A 17,127-nucleotide genomic window follows, 5' to 3' on the forward strand; every position below is an offset into this window, starting at 1 on the left:
GGATTGATTTTATGCCGTGCTTCTTTGGATGGAGGATAAGCAACTGGAGAGAATCTGAGAATTGCCTCTATAAACACACATATACACACACACACACACACACAAGCAACTGGAGAGAATCTGAGAATTACCTGTATCAACACACACACACACACACACACACGCGCGCGCGCGCAACTGGAGAGAATCTGAGAACTGCCTGTATCAACACACGCGCGCGCGCGCGCGCCTGGTGGCTAAACGGGTGAGTAACTCCGACGCCTCGGAACGTCGAGCTTGGCAAAGCGGGGGCAGGCGGAGACCCGGCCCGGGGGCGGTGGCTTAGTCAGGCGCGAAGCCCCCGCCTCCCGCAGGTCCCGGAGGCGGCGGCGTAGCGGGGAGCCAGGCTCCGGCCGGCGGCTGTTGCGCCGAGAGAGCCAGGCCGGCACAGCGCCATGCGGACGAACTCGGGGCTCCGGGTGGAGGAGGACCACCCGGTGAGCGGTGAGGTGCGCGTTGGCCGCTGCCGCTACCTCTGGGGCGGAGTGGACACCGACATGCTGGGGACCAGAAGGGGACAGCCCAGCTCGGGGAGCGCGCGCATCGGCCCATTTGGCGCTCACAGGATAGGGCTGGGGGTCGGGGGTGGGAAGTTCTTCTCTAGGCCGGACCCGAACTCCAGGAGCTGGGCGAGGAGCCAGGCTTGAAGTTTCCGTCATGTTGCCATGACGACGCCTCACCCTGCTGCCGCCCCTTCCCCTGCGGGTCCGGGGCCTGCCACAGAGGGTCTCTTTATCGACTCCTCCGGAGGGCATTTAGCCGCCCGGGAAAGAGCCGTTTGCCAGCGGGGACTTTTAATCCTGGGCTTCTCTCACTTCCCTCGAACAAATCACCGCAACCACTTGGGAAACCATGGAAAAATCGTGATTGCTACACCGCACCCGCTGGAGTCTCTCCTCCCGGGCATATCAGCCCTGACTCCGACGCCCCCTTTTCCGCAGGAGTAGACTGGAAAAGCCCCACCAGGTCTCCGCGCTCCCCCTCGCTCCCACCCTGATGGAGGAGGCTGCGGGCCAGAGCGGCCTGTGCGGCGCAGTTCGATGACGCATTGCGCCTGTGCGCGGGGCCCGCTGGGCGGGTGTGAACCCGGGCGGGGTGTGAGCGACCCGCAGCTGGGAGTCAGCGGCTCCCAGGCAGGCCAGCTTTAGACGGAATGGGGAAGAAGCAGGTGGTAAGCGAGCCTTAGTTACTTTCAGTTGAGTTGAGCCGTCCTACTTTTGAGGAGTGTCGAGGTTGGGTTTCTGGATGGATGATACGTCATTTTTGCGGGACTTTTGAAATGTGGAGTTACCGTGTGAACTGAGTCTTTGGTGAGAAAGCGGTCCATAGCATCTTTAGAACGATACCGCTTTGTAGATAGATAGAAAGAGCAATAACTATCCTTCTTTGCTGGTTGAATTTTGACAACTGGATAGTGTTAAGACAGCTGGCCTTGTCCTAATCTTTTAGCGTTTGTATTAACACACTTTTTGAATGAATGGATAGGTAAATGGGACAGTTGTGGAACAAACTACGAGTGTTTAAAATTTAACCTTTTAAAATCAATGTCCTTTGCAAGCAGCTTGAGATACTTGGAACATTACACTGATTTCTAGGCATTTTTGTTAGTATTTTATTTTGAAAGATTCCAGAGTGCTACTTAACTGTAATTTCTCTGAACTGCAAACACTTTTCTTATTCATGTAAAATAGCATTTATAAGTTTTTTTTTCTTTCTGCCCTAAATGCGTTTTTCACACTGTATGTTTCAGAGTATGTTTTTAAACAGTATGTTACTATGTGGCTTAAAACCTCCATTTGCTTCCCATTGAATTAAAACAAAATCTCTAATAATTAGTGATGTTGAGCATGTTTTCATGTGCCTCTTGGCCATCTGTATGTCTTCTTTGGAGAAATGTCTATTTAGGTCTTCCGCCCATTTTTTGATTCGGTTGTTTGTTTTTTGATACTGAGCTGCATGAGCTGTTTGTATATTTTGGAAATTAATCCCTTTTCAGTTGCTTCATTTTCAAATATTTTCTCTCATTCTGAGGGTTGTCTTTTCATCTTGTTTATGGTTTCCTTTGCTGTGCAAAAGCTTTTACGTATAATTAGGTCCCATTTGTTTTTATTTTCATTACTCTAGGAGGTGGGTCAAAAAAGATCTTGCTGTGATTTATGTCAAAGAGTGTTCTTTCTATCTTTTCCTCTAAGAGTTTTATAGTGTCCGGTCTTACGTTTAGGTCTTTAATCCGTTTTGAATGGTACAGATGAACCTATTTGCAAAGCAGAAATAGAGACACAGACGTAGAGAACAAACGAGTGGACACCAAGGAGGGAAGGGGCACATGGAATGAATTGGGAGATTGGGATTGACATATATAACAACTATGTATAAAATAGATAACTAATGAGAACCTGCTGTATAGCACAGGGAACTCTACTCAGTGCTCTGTGGTGACCTAAAAGGGAAGGAAATCCAAAAAAGAGAGGATATATGTATACATATGGCTGATTCACTTTGCTGTACAGCAGAAACTAACACAACATTGTAAAGCAGCTATACCCCAATTAAAAAAAAAATCCAGGCTCCTTCCCTTTGTCTTCCTAAGTAATCTGCCCATGCCTTGATAACTGTGCTTCATCCTTATTGGCCTTCTTTTATCTGGAACTCTCTAAGCCCTATCTCCCATAAAGGACTTTGTATTTGCTCCCCTTTGGCTCCTTTCTTATTCAGGTCTCAACTCAAATATCTCCTAACTAAAGAGAGACTTTTCCTAACTAAAGTAGCACTCCTCATTCTTCTCTTCCATATATATATATAATATATATACTTAACGTTATTGTCTAATACTTAACCACTAGAATGTAAGTTCCATAAGAGCAAGGATCCCTCTGTTTTGTTCATTACTATATCCCTGATGCTTAGAACAGAGCCTGGTCTGTAGACATTAAGGAATATAGGAAGGAAGGAACTTTATATGAATTTCAGAAGTGATAGGACAAATTAAAATTGCCCATCTGATTCTCATCAGTACCTCCTGGGTTTCACTTGACGAATAGGATTATCAAAAATTTGAAATACATGAAGTAAAGATGCTCTAAGGTTTTTACTTACAAGAAGTTTTCTTTTTCTTTTCCCCATAGCGTCCTCCACGAGCCCTTCCACCTGTGCCAAGGTAAAAATAATTTACAGTAATTTTATTATTGAGTTTTAAGAGTGCAAAGTGAGTAAAGTGAGAAAAATTGACTAGTACTTTTACACAATTATAATAATTCAAAAGAGACTTCCTGAAAGTTTAAAGATGAATAATTCTTGAATCATCAAGATAACAGTTATAATTAAATGCTCTGTTTCAGAGACTAAATGTCCACATGTTAGGATAATGGATCCATTCTTAATGTTTTAATGTCTTGTTTATCAGAATTCTGATCCTCTTTTGTTTGCTAGAATAGTTTCCTCAGAGTTTAAGCTGATTTTAATCAGTGACAAAATAAGAGTTCTTAATCTGTTTAATCCACTTTATTAATAGACAGTAGGGAATATGTATATGTAGGTTCAGAAAATATTGGGGTTACTTTGTTAGTCTTATTAAACAGCTTATTACTGATAATTAATAAGCTAGTTTGTAAACTAGCTGATTTTGTGTGAAAGCTAATTTTAAGTTTGTAATGATTTAAGTCAATTTTCAGTCTAACAATATAATAGATTTCTAATTAACAGAGTTTCTCTTTTTGTCTCTGTCCTGATTAAATTTGGTCGGTGTCATATAAAGTGCTAATCAAGGTGAGTTAGTTCACTGTTAATGTAAAACTTTCTAAATACAGTATTTGGTGTTTGAAAGTTAGTTTGAGTCCTTCATTTTCTCTTAAACTTGAATCTGAATAGTATAATTTATAATGCTACAATTTTTTATCATAGTAATCTCCTATGACTGCCATTTTTAAAGGATGGTTGATATATAACACTAGTTATGTGGCTGATATTTGACCTTATAAATTAAAAAGCATTCATCCCTGAATGGAGTCACCTAGAACATAACTGTTGGCTAGATTTTAGTTCCATAATAGGGACTACATCTTCCTTTGTCTCATTTCATCAGGATAGGCTGGGTTATGTCACACTAACCCCAAAATCTCAGTTACTTAATATTATACGGGGTTTTTCTGGTTAATGCAAAGTCCATTGTAGCAACAATCCAGGACAGTTACCTTTCTCTACCTCTTCACTAATGATGTAGTGATCCCGGCTGCTTCCATGCTGTGGTTCTGCCATCTTAACATGAGACCTTCTCAGTTGCCACAGCAAGGGAAGGAGAAGCTGGAGGGTTACTCACTGGCTTTTTCAATGTTTTGGCCCCCAAATGGCACAGATCACTTCATCTTGCAGCCTATTGGCCAAAACCAGTCATAGGCCACACCTAAGTGCAAGGGGGCTGGGAAATGTAGGGGATCAGATGAATATTTGGTGAGCCCACTTTCTGTCACAGTTTATAACATTACTGACCAGCCATGAGCTACTGGTACTGTACTATGGGCTCCCTTTGACTTTGTCAGTCTCTTGCCTTCTTCCCCTAATGTATAGAAATTGGCTGGACCCAGGGGAAAAGAGGGAAAGGTCTTCCCTACTAAAAGTTCCCCTTTGACTTTTCCCTGCATTGAATTTTAGGCAGCCTTTTCTGTTGTTCTTTCTGTTTTATAGATGATATTCCACTTAGTCGTCCTAAGAAAAAGAAGCCCAGAACAAAAACCACGCTAGGTAAGAAGTGTTCTCTGTTGTGTGGGATCACAAGTTTTCCCAGGACCTCAGGCATGCTAAACATCACAGATCAGGGAGAGGCCAGGCCCCAGTCCCAAGTCACTGCTGTGTTAAGGATAGAATCCAGTTCACTTTGAAGCAGTGGGATTCTTGGTGGCAGTGAGGGACAAGGTAGTGGGCAGCCTGAAGAGTATCTAGAAACATTTGTGTAGTAAAGGGTTATGCTGCCCTGGATCTTACTTCCACAACATTCTTGGACTCTTTGAGGTCTTTCATCCCTAGATAACATAAGTTGTCTTGAGCCATGATTGGTTCCAGACCCTTGAACAGGATACTGGATTTAGAGACAAAAGGTTCTTGGATCCCTCATTTCAGTCAGAGAGTCTCTGCATTAGAACATGAGTCTGAAGGCAGGGCCGTATCATCCAGGTATTAAAGCTCCAATAATGAGCAAGTTCTGTGAACTTTTTTTGTCCCATTCACTGATAATCCTGGACGTTCTGTCAGTAACTCAAACTTAGCACGTCCAGAATTTATCATCACTTTCAACAATTAATCAAGTTTTACTGCTTACTTACAAATTTCTTTTAATGCCCCCCCCACCCCCACTCTCCCAGTGACTGGGGCTGGAAACCTCAGTCGCCTCTCACTGGTCGCTTCACTCTACTTGCTGCCTCTCACAAGCTTGCTTCTTCTGTAGTATCTTTTACGTTTCTTTCCCCTTGTCATTTCCACTGTCAGGACAACCGTAGTTAGCCTAGCTCCTTTCTTCTTCTCACCTGAGCTATGGGGGTAGCCTCCAACATTGTTCTGTACTTCTAGCTTTCTTCCACCCTAGTCGGTCCTGCCCACCACTGCTGGATGAACTTCCTAAAGCTCGTAGCTGATCATACCTTATACCTGGTTGGAAACTTGTATTAGCTTATCATTGCCTAACAAATGGCGGAATACATGGTGGGTGGAGGAAAAGAGAGAAATGGAAATGGATGCATAGAGAAAGACATACAGATATGCAACAAAAAGAAAAGAGAGGCAGAGAGACTTAGATTCACAAAGATACTGAAGTGCTAGGCCCTAAAAATATACTCACAATTAAGTACAGACATGTACATGTGGATTTAGAAAGGTCACTGGTGAAGGATGCAATAAAGACTGAGTTGGAGTAGCAGAGGTAGGGCTCTATCCCAGCTACCAGCTTTTTTTCTTGTAAAAAAGAGAAAAAAATCAGTGCTCTAGACAAAAAAGGAGGTGCATTGCTAGGCTTTTATTAAAATTGTTTTTCAATTAGGGTACTTCAAATTTTTCACTCCTACAATTTGCAGTTCTTCTACATAAAATAGTAGATGGTGGGGAAGAGATATTTCTATAGGATGGATTACTAGCAGTAAAACTGCTAGACAGAAGGACCTACGCATTATTAATATGATAAATTTCTGCTAAATTGCCTTCAAGGGAGTTGTTATTTTCTTGCCACCAACAGAGTTTGAGTGTCACATTTGCTAAATCCTTGAGAACATTGGAAAATATCAATCTTTCAATTCTTTTTGTCAACTTAGTGGGCAAAAAGTAGCTTATTTTAGTTTCCGTTTCTCTGAATACTAATGAGGTTAAGCATCTTTTCATTTGTTTATTCACTCATTTGTATTTCTTCTTTTGTGAAGAAGCAATGTAGTGAATGTAATGAAGTAAAATTCAAATCTGCCAAAATGGGTCGAAATCTGTTCAAAGATTTGATGAGGGGAGAGATTGAAATGATCAGATGAAGAGATTTTTAAGTAGTCTGTTAACTCCAGTTATCTGTGATGACTTTATCGTGTGTTAATTTATTAATGAAGGACTAAACTATATACAGGCTGATAATTCTCAAGGCATAAGACAAGAGCATTCCCTATGGTGACAGTTTCCATTACATTTTCACCTTTTTGAAAGTTCAGAAGCAGATTTCCTCCTGCCTTTCTTTTATTCCTCTTTCTAGCCCCCTGGTTTTTTGCTTCCTCATTCTTCCTTGTTCCCTCATTTATTTCTTTTCCCAACTTAAAGCCCAAAGTTACAGGTGAGGAGGGAGGAAATCAAGATTTGGGGCACAATTAGTTCTGTAAGAGAAGAGGTTATTATATAGGAAACATTCCAGTTCCCCATTTCCCTATATTTTTAAGACTTAGTAATCTCTGCTCAAGTTATGCCAATTTTTTCCAACTCCATTTCTCTGTAGCTAGTGCTTCTTTGGAAGGTCTTGTTCAGACTGCTGTTCACAGGCCACCTGAGGGCAGTGAGCCACCAACTAAAGACCCCATAGAACATCAAGAAGCTCCTGTTCAAAGGAGACAGAAGAAGACGAAGCTACCTCTTGGTATGTAAAGAAACTAAGGTTAGGTTGTGACAGCAGTTGTGATTTTGGGGGTATGATTAGAAACCTGTCTGTTCCTATTTTTCCCCAACCATATCCCAGTTTTTTCTTTTTTGCTTAAAATTTTTATCGCCAGAGTAATTCCCATGGGTTAAGTCAGGAATATTTTAGAGGATCTCTTTTGAGCGTATCTGTACAGATTATGAGAAGGGGTGCAAATTCAGGACCAAAACAGAAAGTTCAGATCTTGGTATGTATATGAATTTGGTATATTATGAATGGACATTGAGATTAGTGGGGAAAGGAAAAATTCTGTATTAACAGCAATATAATGGAGCAAAAGCCAACATGTTTTGAGTCTCACTATGTCTCAGCACTATTCACAAGGTAAACAGAATATTATATCATTATTTTGCTATCAAACTGGCAATGCTTTTTAAAGATTATAAAATCCCAAACTGTTGGATATAAAAGTATTGGTGAGAAATTGGTATACTCGTGCACCACTGATAGAAAGTATAAATTGATATAGCCTATCTGAACTTATAGGAATAGAAGTAACTACAATGGCTACAGTAATTAAAGGATGCTAACTGTAACATAAGAGTAGAAACTGGTAATAACCAAATATTTAACAATGTGATACTGCCTAGATAAATCATGTTTTACCCATTTAATAGAAACCAATACTCATTAAAAGGATTGTTAAAGTAAAATAGTGACATGGAAAGCCATCAGTAATATATTGTTAAGTCAAAAACAAAGATTATAAAATAGTATGTATCAAAGGGTTCCATTTTTGTAAAATATGTTTTATTAATTTCCTAGGGCTACTGGAACAGATTACCACAAACTGAATGACTTAAAACAACAGAAATCTAGTCTCTGACAGTTCTAGAGGATAGAGGTCCAAAATCAAGGTGTCCACAGGGCCACGCTCCCTCCAAAGGCTCTAGGAAAGAATCCACCCTAGCCTCTTCTAGATTCTGGTGGTTGTTTATAATTCTTGGCATTCTTTGGCTTGTGACAGCATAACTCCATTCTGTGCCTCCATCTTCAGATTTTTCCCTGTGTTTCTGTGTCCAAATTTTGCTCTTCTTATAAGGACAACAATCACTGGATTTAGGGCCCATCCTACTCCAGCATGACCTCATCTTAACTTGATTACATCTGCAAAGACCCTAGTTCTAGAATCTCATTCACAAGTATTGAGAGTTAGGACTTGCACATATCTTTTCTGGGGGACACAATACAATCCAGACCATATGTATATACAAACACATATGTAAAAAGAATGGAAGGCTATAGCAAAGTGTCAACAGTGGTAGGTTTTTTAGAAGGAGGAATTAGGTATGATTTAAAAAATTTTTCTTTCTTCATTTATGTTTTATTAATTTTATATATTTTATGTATATAACTTTTATAATAATTAGAAAAAAGAAAATGGATTTTGTTAGAGTAAAACAAAGGAAGGAACAAAGATTGGGAGATTAGCTCTCTCCTATTAACATCAGCCCCGAGGAATAGTTTATTACAAAATAGTTTCCCTGACTAATTCCTTGCTTCTTAGAAGATAGTAGATCCTTATTAGATGAAAGAATTATAGGAGTAGAGGGCAGGAACTAGAAAAGTTAGGAGAATGGAGCACAGTTTTGAGATGCAAGTTGAAATGGGATACCACAGTGCCTGGGGGCACTAAGAGGAGAAGGAGTGGGCAGAAGAGGGCAGAGAAGGAAACAGAGACAGAAATGACCCTAAGACAGCTTTACCTACTCTACAATTTATTTTATTACTGGCAGTAAATATAGTTGAATTAAAACTACTCTCTTAGACACTTACTCACTCTCCCTGCCTTGTGAGGACACGCAAAAAGACATCTGTTTGCAAGAAAGCTCTCGCCAGAATACAACCATGCTGGCACCTTGATCTCAGACTTCCAGCCTTCAGAACTATAGCCTCATCCACCAGAGGGCAGACAGCAGAAGCAAGAAGAACCACAATCCTGCAGCCTGTGTAACAAAAACCACATTCACAGAAAGATAGGCAAGATGAAAAGGCACAGTGCTATGTACCAGATGAAGAAACAAGATAAAACCCCAGAGAAACAATTAAATGAAGTGGAGATAGGCAACCTTCCAGAAAAAGAATTCAGAATAATGATAGTGAAGATGATCCAGGACCTTGGGAAAAGAATGGAGGCAAAGATCGAGAAGATGCAAGAAATGCTTAACAAAGACCTAGAAGAATTCAAGAACAAACAAATAGAGATGAACAGTACAATAACTGAAATGAAAACTACACTAGAAGGAATCAATAGCAGAATAACTGAGGCAGAAGAATGGATAAGTGACCTGGAAGACAGAATGGTGGAATTCACCACTATGAACAGAATAAAGAAAAAAGAATGAAAAGAAATGAAGACAGCCTAAGAGACCTCTGGGACAACATAAAATGCAACAACGTTCACATTATAAGGGTCCCAGAAGGAGAAGAGAGAGAGAAAGGACCAGAGAAAATATCTGAAGAGATTATAGTCGAAAACTTCCCTAACATGGGAAAGGAAATAGCCACCCAAGTCCAGGAATCGTAGAGAGTCCCATACAGGATAAACCCAAGGAGAAACGCGCTGAGACACATAGTAATCAAAATGGCAAAAATTAAAGACAAAAATTATTGAGAGCAGCAAGGGAAAAACGACAAATAACATAGAAGGGAACTCCCATAAGGTTAACAGCTGATTTCTCAGCAGAAACTCTACAAGCCAGAAGGGAGTGGCATGATATACTGAAAGTGATGAAAGGGAAGAACCTACAACCAAGATTACTATACCCAGCAAGGATCTCATTCAGATTTGATGGAGAAATCAAAAGCTTTACAGACAAGCAAAAGCTAAGAGAATTCAGCACCACCACACCAGCTCTACAACAAATGCTAAAGGAACTTCTCTAACACGAGAGAAGAAAAGGACCTACAAAACAAACCGAAAATGGTAATAGGAACATACATATCGATAATTACCTTAAACGTGAATGGATTAAATGCTCCAACCAAAAGACACAGGCTTTTTGAATGGATACAAAAACAAGACCCACATATATGCTGTCTAGAAGAGACCCACTTCAGACCTAGGGACACATTCAGACTGAAAGTGAGGGGATGGAAAAAGATATTCCATGCAAATGAAAATCAAAAGAAAGCTGGAGTAGCAATACTCATATCAGATAAAATAGACTTTAAAATAAAGAATGTTACAAGAGACAAGGAAGGACACTACCTAATGTTCAGGGGATCAATCCAAGAAGAAGATATAACAATTATAAATATAATTGCACCCAACATAGGAGCACCTCAATATATAAGGCAACTGCTAACAGCTATAAAACAGGAAATTGACAGTAACACATAATAGTGGGGGACTTTAACACCTCACACCAATGCACAGATCATCCAAAATGAAAATAAATAAGGAAACAGAAGCTTTAAATAACACAATAAGCCAGATAGATTTAATTGTTATTTATAGGACATTCCATCCAAAAACAGCAGATTACACTTTCTTCTCAAGTGCACACAGAAAATTCTCCAGGATAGATCACATCTTGGGTCACAAATCAAGCCTCAGTAAATTTAAGAAAATTGAAATCATATCAAGCATCTTTTCTGACCACAATGCTATGAGATTAGAAATGAATTACAGGGGAAAAAAATGTAAAAAACACAAACACATGGAGGCTAAACAATACGTTACTAAATAACCACGAGATCACTGAAGATATCAAAGAGGAAATCAAAAAATACCTAGAGACAAATGACAATGAAAACATGACGATCCAAAACCTTTGGGATGAAGCAAAAGCAGTTCTAAGAGGGAAGTTTATAGCTATACAAGCCTACCTCAAGAAACGAGAAAAATCTCAAACAATCTAACCTTACACCTGAAGTAACTAGAGAGAGAAGAACAAACAAGACCCAAAGTTAGCAGAAGGAAAGAAATAAATATTAGCAGAAATAAGTGAAATAGAAACAAAGAAAACAATAGCAAAGATCAATAAAACTAAAAGCTGGTTCTTTGAGAAGGTAAACAAAATTGATAACCATTAGCTAGACTCATCAAGAAAAAAGGGAGAGGACTCAAGTCAATAAAATGAGAAATGAAAAAGGGGAAGTTAAAACAGACACCACAAAAATACAAAGCATCCTAAGAGACTACTAGAAGCAACTATATGCCAATAAAATGGGCAACCTGGAAGAAATGGACAAATTCTTAGAAAGGTATAACCTTCCAAGACTGAACCAGGAAGAAATAGAAAATATGAACAGACCAATCACAAGTAAGGAAATTGAAACTGTGATTAAAAATCTTCCAACAAACAAAGTCCAGGACCAGAGAGCTTCACAGGTGAATTCTATCAAACATTTAGAGAAGAGCTAACACCCATCCTTCTCAAACTCTTCCCAAAAATTGCAGAGGAAGGAACACTCCCAAGCTCATTCTGTGAGGCCACCATCACCCTGATACCAAAACCAGACAAAGATACTACAAAAAAAGAAAATTACAGACCAATATCACTGATGAACATAGATGCAAAAATCCTCAACTAAATTCTAGCAAACAGAATGCAACAACACATTAAAAGGATCATACACCATGATCAAGTGGGATTTATCCCAGCGATGCAAGGATTCTTCAGTATATGCAAATCAATCAATGTGATACACCATGTTAACAACTTGAAGAATAAAAACCATATAGTCATCTCAATAGATGCAGAAAAAGCTTTTGACAAAATGCAACACCCATTTATGATAAAAATTCTCCAGAAAGTGGGCATAGAGGGAACCTACCTCAACATAATAAAGGCCATGTACGACAAACCCACAGCAAACATCATTCTCAATGGTGAAAAACTGAGAGCATTTCCTCTAAGATCAAGAACAAGACAAGGATGTCCACTCTCACCACTATTATTCAACATAGTTTTGGAGTCCTAGCCACAGCAATCAGAGAAGAAAAAGAAATAAAAGGAATACAAATTGGAAAAGAAGTAAAATTGTCACTGTTTGCAGATGACATGATACTATACATAGAGAATCCTAAAGATGCCACCAGAAAACTACTAGAGCAAATCAATGAATTTGGTAAAGTTTCAGGATAGAAAATTAATTCACAGAAGTCTCTTGCATTCCTTTACACTAATGATGAAAAATCTGAAAGAGAAATTAGGGAAACACTCCCAATTACCATTGCAACAAAAAGAATAAAATACCTAGGAATAAACCTACCTAGGGAGACAAAAGACCTGTATGCAGAAAACTATATACACTGATGAAAGAAATTAAAGATGATACCAACAGATGGAGAGATATATCATGTTCTTGGATTGGAAGAATGAATATTGTGAAAATGACTATACTACCCAAAGCAATCTACAGATTCAATGCAATCACTATCAAATTACCAATGGCATTTTTTTTATGGAACTAGAACAAAAAATCTTAAAGTTTGTATGGAGACACAAAAGTCCCCAAATAGCCAAAGCAGTCTTGAGGGAAAAAAATGGAGCTGGAGGAATCAGACTCCCTGACTTCAGACTATACTATAAAGCTACAGTAATGAAGACAATATGGTACTGGCCTAAAAACAGAAACATAGATCAATGGAACAAGGTAGAAAGCCCAGAGATAAACCCACGCACCTGTGGTCAAGTAATCTATGACAAAGGAGGCAAGAATATGTAATGGATAAAAGACAGCCTCTTCAATAAATGGTGATGGGAAAACTGGACAGCTACATGTAAAAGAATGAAATTAGAACACTCTCTAACACCATACACAAAAATAAATTCAAAATGGATTAGAGACCTACATGTAAGACCAGACACTATAAAACTCTTAGAGGAAAACATAGGAAGAACACTCTTTTACATAAATCACAGCAAGATCTTTTTTGATCCACCTCCTAGAGTAATGGAAATAAAAATAAACAAATGGGACCTAATGGAACTTAAAAGCTTTTGCACCACAAAGGAAACTATAAACAAGACGAGAAGACAACCCTCAGAGTGGGAGAAAATATTTGCAAACGAATCAATGGAGAAAGAATTAACCTCCAAAATATATAAACAACTCATGCAGGTTAATATTGAAAAAACAAACAACCTAATCCAAAAATGGGCAGAAGACCTAAATAGACATTTCTCCATAGAAGACATACAGATGGCCAAGAAGCACATGAAAATCTTCTCAACATCACTAATTATTAGAGAAATGCAAATCAAAACTACAATGAGGTATCACCTCACACCAGTTAGAATGGGCATCATCAGAAAATCTACAAACAACAAATGCTGGAGAGGGTGTGGAGAAAAGGGAACCCTCTTGCACTGCTGGTGGGAATGTAAATTGGTACAGCCACTATGGAGAACAGTATGGAGGTTCCTTAGAAAACTAAAAATAGAATTACCATATGATACAGCAATCCCACTACTGGGCATATACCCAGGGAAAACCATAATTGAAAAAGACACATGCACCCCAGTGTTCATCGCAGCACTATTTACAATAGCCAGGTCATGGAAGCAACCTAAATGCCCATTGACAGACAAATGGATAAAGAAGAAGTGGTACATATATACAATGGAATATTACTCAGCCATAAAAAGGAGCGAAATTGGGTCATTTGTTGAGACGTGGATGGATCTAGAGACTGTAATACAGAGTGAAGTAAGTCAGAGAAAAACAAATATTGTATATTAACACATGTATGTGGAATCTAGAAAAATGATGAACTGGTTTGCAGGGCAGGAATTGAGACACAGATGTAGAGAACAAACCTATGGACACCAAGTGGGGAAAGTGACGGGGTGGTGGTGGTGGTGGTGTGATGAATTGGGTGATTGGGATTGATATGTATACACTGCTGTTGACTAATAAGAACCTGCTGTATAAAAATAAATAATAAATTTCAAAAATTCAAAAAAGACATACTACTCTTAGTAATTCAGTTAGGGTAAAATTTGAAAGTCAAGATGGATACCAATATACCTATATAGTTTTATAAATCATGAAAAAATATAATTTTTATAATTCATGAATATAATTTATGAAAAAAATTTATTAATAGAAATGACTCTTTTTAGAAAATTCAGGACCCAACTAAGTTTAGGCCAAAGAGTACTTGTGACTGCCATTCTAGAATGTACCTACCCCTACAGGTCCAGCTTTCTAAATTTCTGTGTTTTAAATTTTGTTCATTTTTGTTTTGTTCAGAACGTCTGTGGTAGGCTCTACTGCTTATATTATATTTCCAGCCCAGGCTGTAAGTGTTTTTTAAAATAGAATTTTCGGGACTTTGAGGGCATTCCATTTCCTGTATTTCCGGATAGGAAGAGTTTCTAGTGGGTTAGAAGCTTCCATTGACTCACTTGAACTTAATACCTTGTGTGCAGAAAAGAGTTAACACAGCAGGCCTGGAGAGGCCTACTTTCTAGAGGGCCTCTTGACTGGCATCTGGGAACTTGGCTGGTAAACAATTTTCTACATTGATATAAAGCTTTCTCTATCAGGGTGGCTCACTGTGCATTTGTGCACACAATGTGATTTATGCTAAACATCTGCTTTTCTTCTGGTAGTCTAGAATTTTGGTATGTGCTCGGCAGAGGGTGCCTATGTGATCACTCCCAATAAAAACCCTGGACGTTGAGTGTCTGATGAGCTTGCCTGGAAGAGAAAGCAATATATGTGTTGTCACAACTTGTTGCTGGAAGAATTAGCATATCCTGTGTGACTTCATTGATAGAGGACTCTTGGAAACTTGTACCTGTTTTCTTTTGGACTTTGCTCCATGAGCTTTTTCCTTTATGCTGATTCTGCTTAATATCTTTTCCCTGTAATAAAGTGTAACCATGAGTGTAACTGACTTGTGAATCCTTTGAGTGAATCACAGAACCCGGAAGTAATCTTGGAGATCTCTGACACACCCTGGGCGTTGGATTACTTAATTTTTTTTTCTATATTGTTTGGTGTCACAATTTCAAACTTTCTCTTGAGTGTTTAGAGGTGTAAAATTTTAAAAATTAAGAATTTGTAAGATGGTGAAAAAAATTGGGGGCCAATTAAAATTCTTAAAGTTCTTTTGTCTTGCAGAAGTCTTGTACATTACTTTCCTTTTTACATCCTGGTAATTTGAAAAGTTAATCTACTTTATTTTCAGAACTGGAGACTGCCTTTACCCAGAAGAAGACTTCTAGTGCATCTTTATTACCAAATGAAAATGGTATCAACGTGGAGCCAGCTGAGGAGCCAGCTATTCAGAAACCTCGAAGGAAGACAAAGTAAGAATTTATTTGTCCTTCTAAATATTTTGCAGAGATACCTTGATGCTTAATTTCAAGCTCCCAAATGGCAGCTTCTAAGTCTTATTAAATACTTGTAGTTGTATATCTCTAGGATAAGTAATAGTACAAAAATATCAGTTAAACCAATCTAAGGGTAAATTTGAAAAGAGTAAACCCACTGAGAAAAGTAAAATATTGTATTTAAATAAAAAATTTTAGGAGCTGTCTCTGAAGAAGAGGACCACAAATAGAAGATTTTGTATAAGTAATAAAAATATTACATATTAAAGATATTAAAAATTAAAGGTAATATTAATAAAATAGGCTATATTATTTATTTTCTCATGTTAACAGAATTCAAATTACGATTTTTTTAGCAATACATAAAAATGTTTATTTTAACATAGGAAATCAAGTGTCAGGTAAAATATAATGGTATTCTTTCTTTTTTTTTTTTTTTTTGCAGTAAGTGGGCCTCTCACTGTTGTGGCCTCTCCTGTTGCGGAGCACAGGCTCCGGACGCACAGGCTCAGCGGCCATGGCTTACGGGCCTAGCCGCTCCATGGCATGTGGGATCTTCCCGGACGGGGGCACGAACCCATGTACGCTGCATTTGCAGACGGACTCTTAACCACTGTGCCACCAGGGAAGCCCTATAATGGTATTCTTTAAAGAAGTTCACTGGAAGTTATATTACTTGTTTGTACTTGGAAGTGACTCTGCAAATAGAGATCAATATCTATATAGAATCATGTAATTTTAAATCTGTGAAGAAGCTTAGGAATCTCGTTCAGTCACTTCATTTTCCAGATGAGAAAACTGAGGCCCACAGAAATAAAAATGACTTGCTGTGCATAAGAGTTAATAACTGATCCATTTGAGTAAAAACCAAATTTTGTGACTCCCAAGTCCAAGGCTCTTTCCACGAGACTCACAGGTACCTCCTTATTTGGGTCTGTAAAAAGTTAATAATCATCCATTTTTCTTACTTTCTCCCTGATTATAGGAAAACCCAGCCAGCAGAATTACATTATGCCAATGAGCTAGGAGTTGAAGATGAAGACATAATTACTGATGAGCAAAGTAGTCCAGAACAACAGTCTGTACTGACTGCACCCACTGGTATTAGCCAGCCTGTAGGGAAAGTGTTTGTGGAAAAAAGCCGTAAGTAGGTCTTTGTTTTGGAATGTGAGCTCTTTAAGAATTATGCAAAGATATCCTTTGACCTGGGAATTATACTTCTGGAAATCTGAATTAAGGAAATAAGCAAAAATATGGATAAAAATTTGTACATAAAGCTAATCATCACATTGTTATTCCTGAGAGTGAAAAACTGGAAAAAACCTAAATGTAAAACAGGAGGGGAATGATTTCAGACAGTTATGGCATATCTATACAATGAAATCTTCTGCACCACTAAAAATAATGTTTAGGGAGAATTTTTCACTTCATGGGAAGATTCTAATGAAAAATAAACATAAATACACACATGTAGTTTGATTTCAGCTATAGAAAATTGCATAGGACAAAAAAGACTAGAAGGAAATATGCCAAAATATTAATGCTGGTGGTTTCTGTGTTATGGAATTATGGGTAATTTAAAAAATCTCCCTCTACTCCCACCCATTTCTTTATTCTTTTTTTTTTTTTTTTTTTTTTTTTTTGGTT

At 38.5% G+C, this 17,127-nt stretch overlaps 1 protein-coding gene across 6 annotated transcripts in view; it reads left to right on the forward strand.

The window, feature by feature from the left end:
• The first annotated feature begins 292 nt into the window (after positions 1 to 292).
• The window catches only part of TMEM237 (transmembrane protein 237), a 25,648-nt gene continuing 8,813 nt past the window's right edge, over positions 293 to 17,127 (forward strand). For 2 of the 6 annotated variants that reach the window (XM_027124021.1, XM_027124012.1), the window contains exons 1-7: positions 294 to 488; positions 3,165 to 3,196; positions 3,794 to 3,804; positions 4,720 to 4,776; positions 6,989 to 7,126; positions 15,336 to 15,456; positions 16,466 to 16,623. In XM_027124021.1, the coding sequence (XP_026979822.1) occupies positions 435 to 488; positions 3,165 to 3,196; positions 3,794 to 3,804; positions 4,720 to 4,776; positions 6,989 to 7,126; positions 15,336 to 15,456; positions 16,466 to 16,623 (571 nt within the window). In that variant the 5' untranslated portion in view covers positions 294 to 434. Of the gene's footprint in view, positions 1,211 to 3,164; positions 3,197 to 3,793; positions 3,805 to 4,719; positions 4,777 to 6,988; positions 7,127 to 15,335; positions 15,457 to 16,465; positions 16,624 to 17,127 lie in introns of all 6 variants that reach the window. The other 4 variants (XR_003436592.1, XM_027123985.1, XM_027123993.1 and 1 more) reach the window with 4 other exon arrangements.

This window comes from Aethalodelphis obliquidens, unplaced genomic scaffold (assembly GCF_003676395.1).
Source record: "Aethalodelphis obliquidens isolate GAN/ISIS:26980383/991018 unplaced genomic scaffold, ASM367639v1 scaffold2, whole genome shotgun sequence".
In the NCBI taxonomy this organism is placed as follows: Eukaryota; Metazoa; Chordata; class Mammalia; order Artiodactyla; family Delphinidae; genus Aethalodelphis; species Aethalodelphis obliquidens.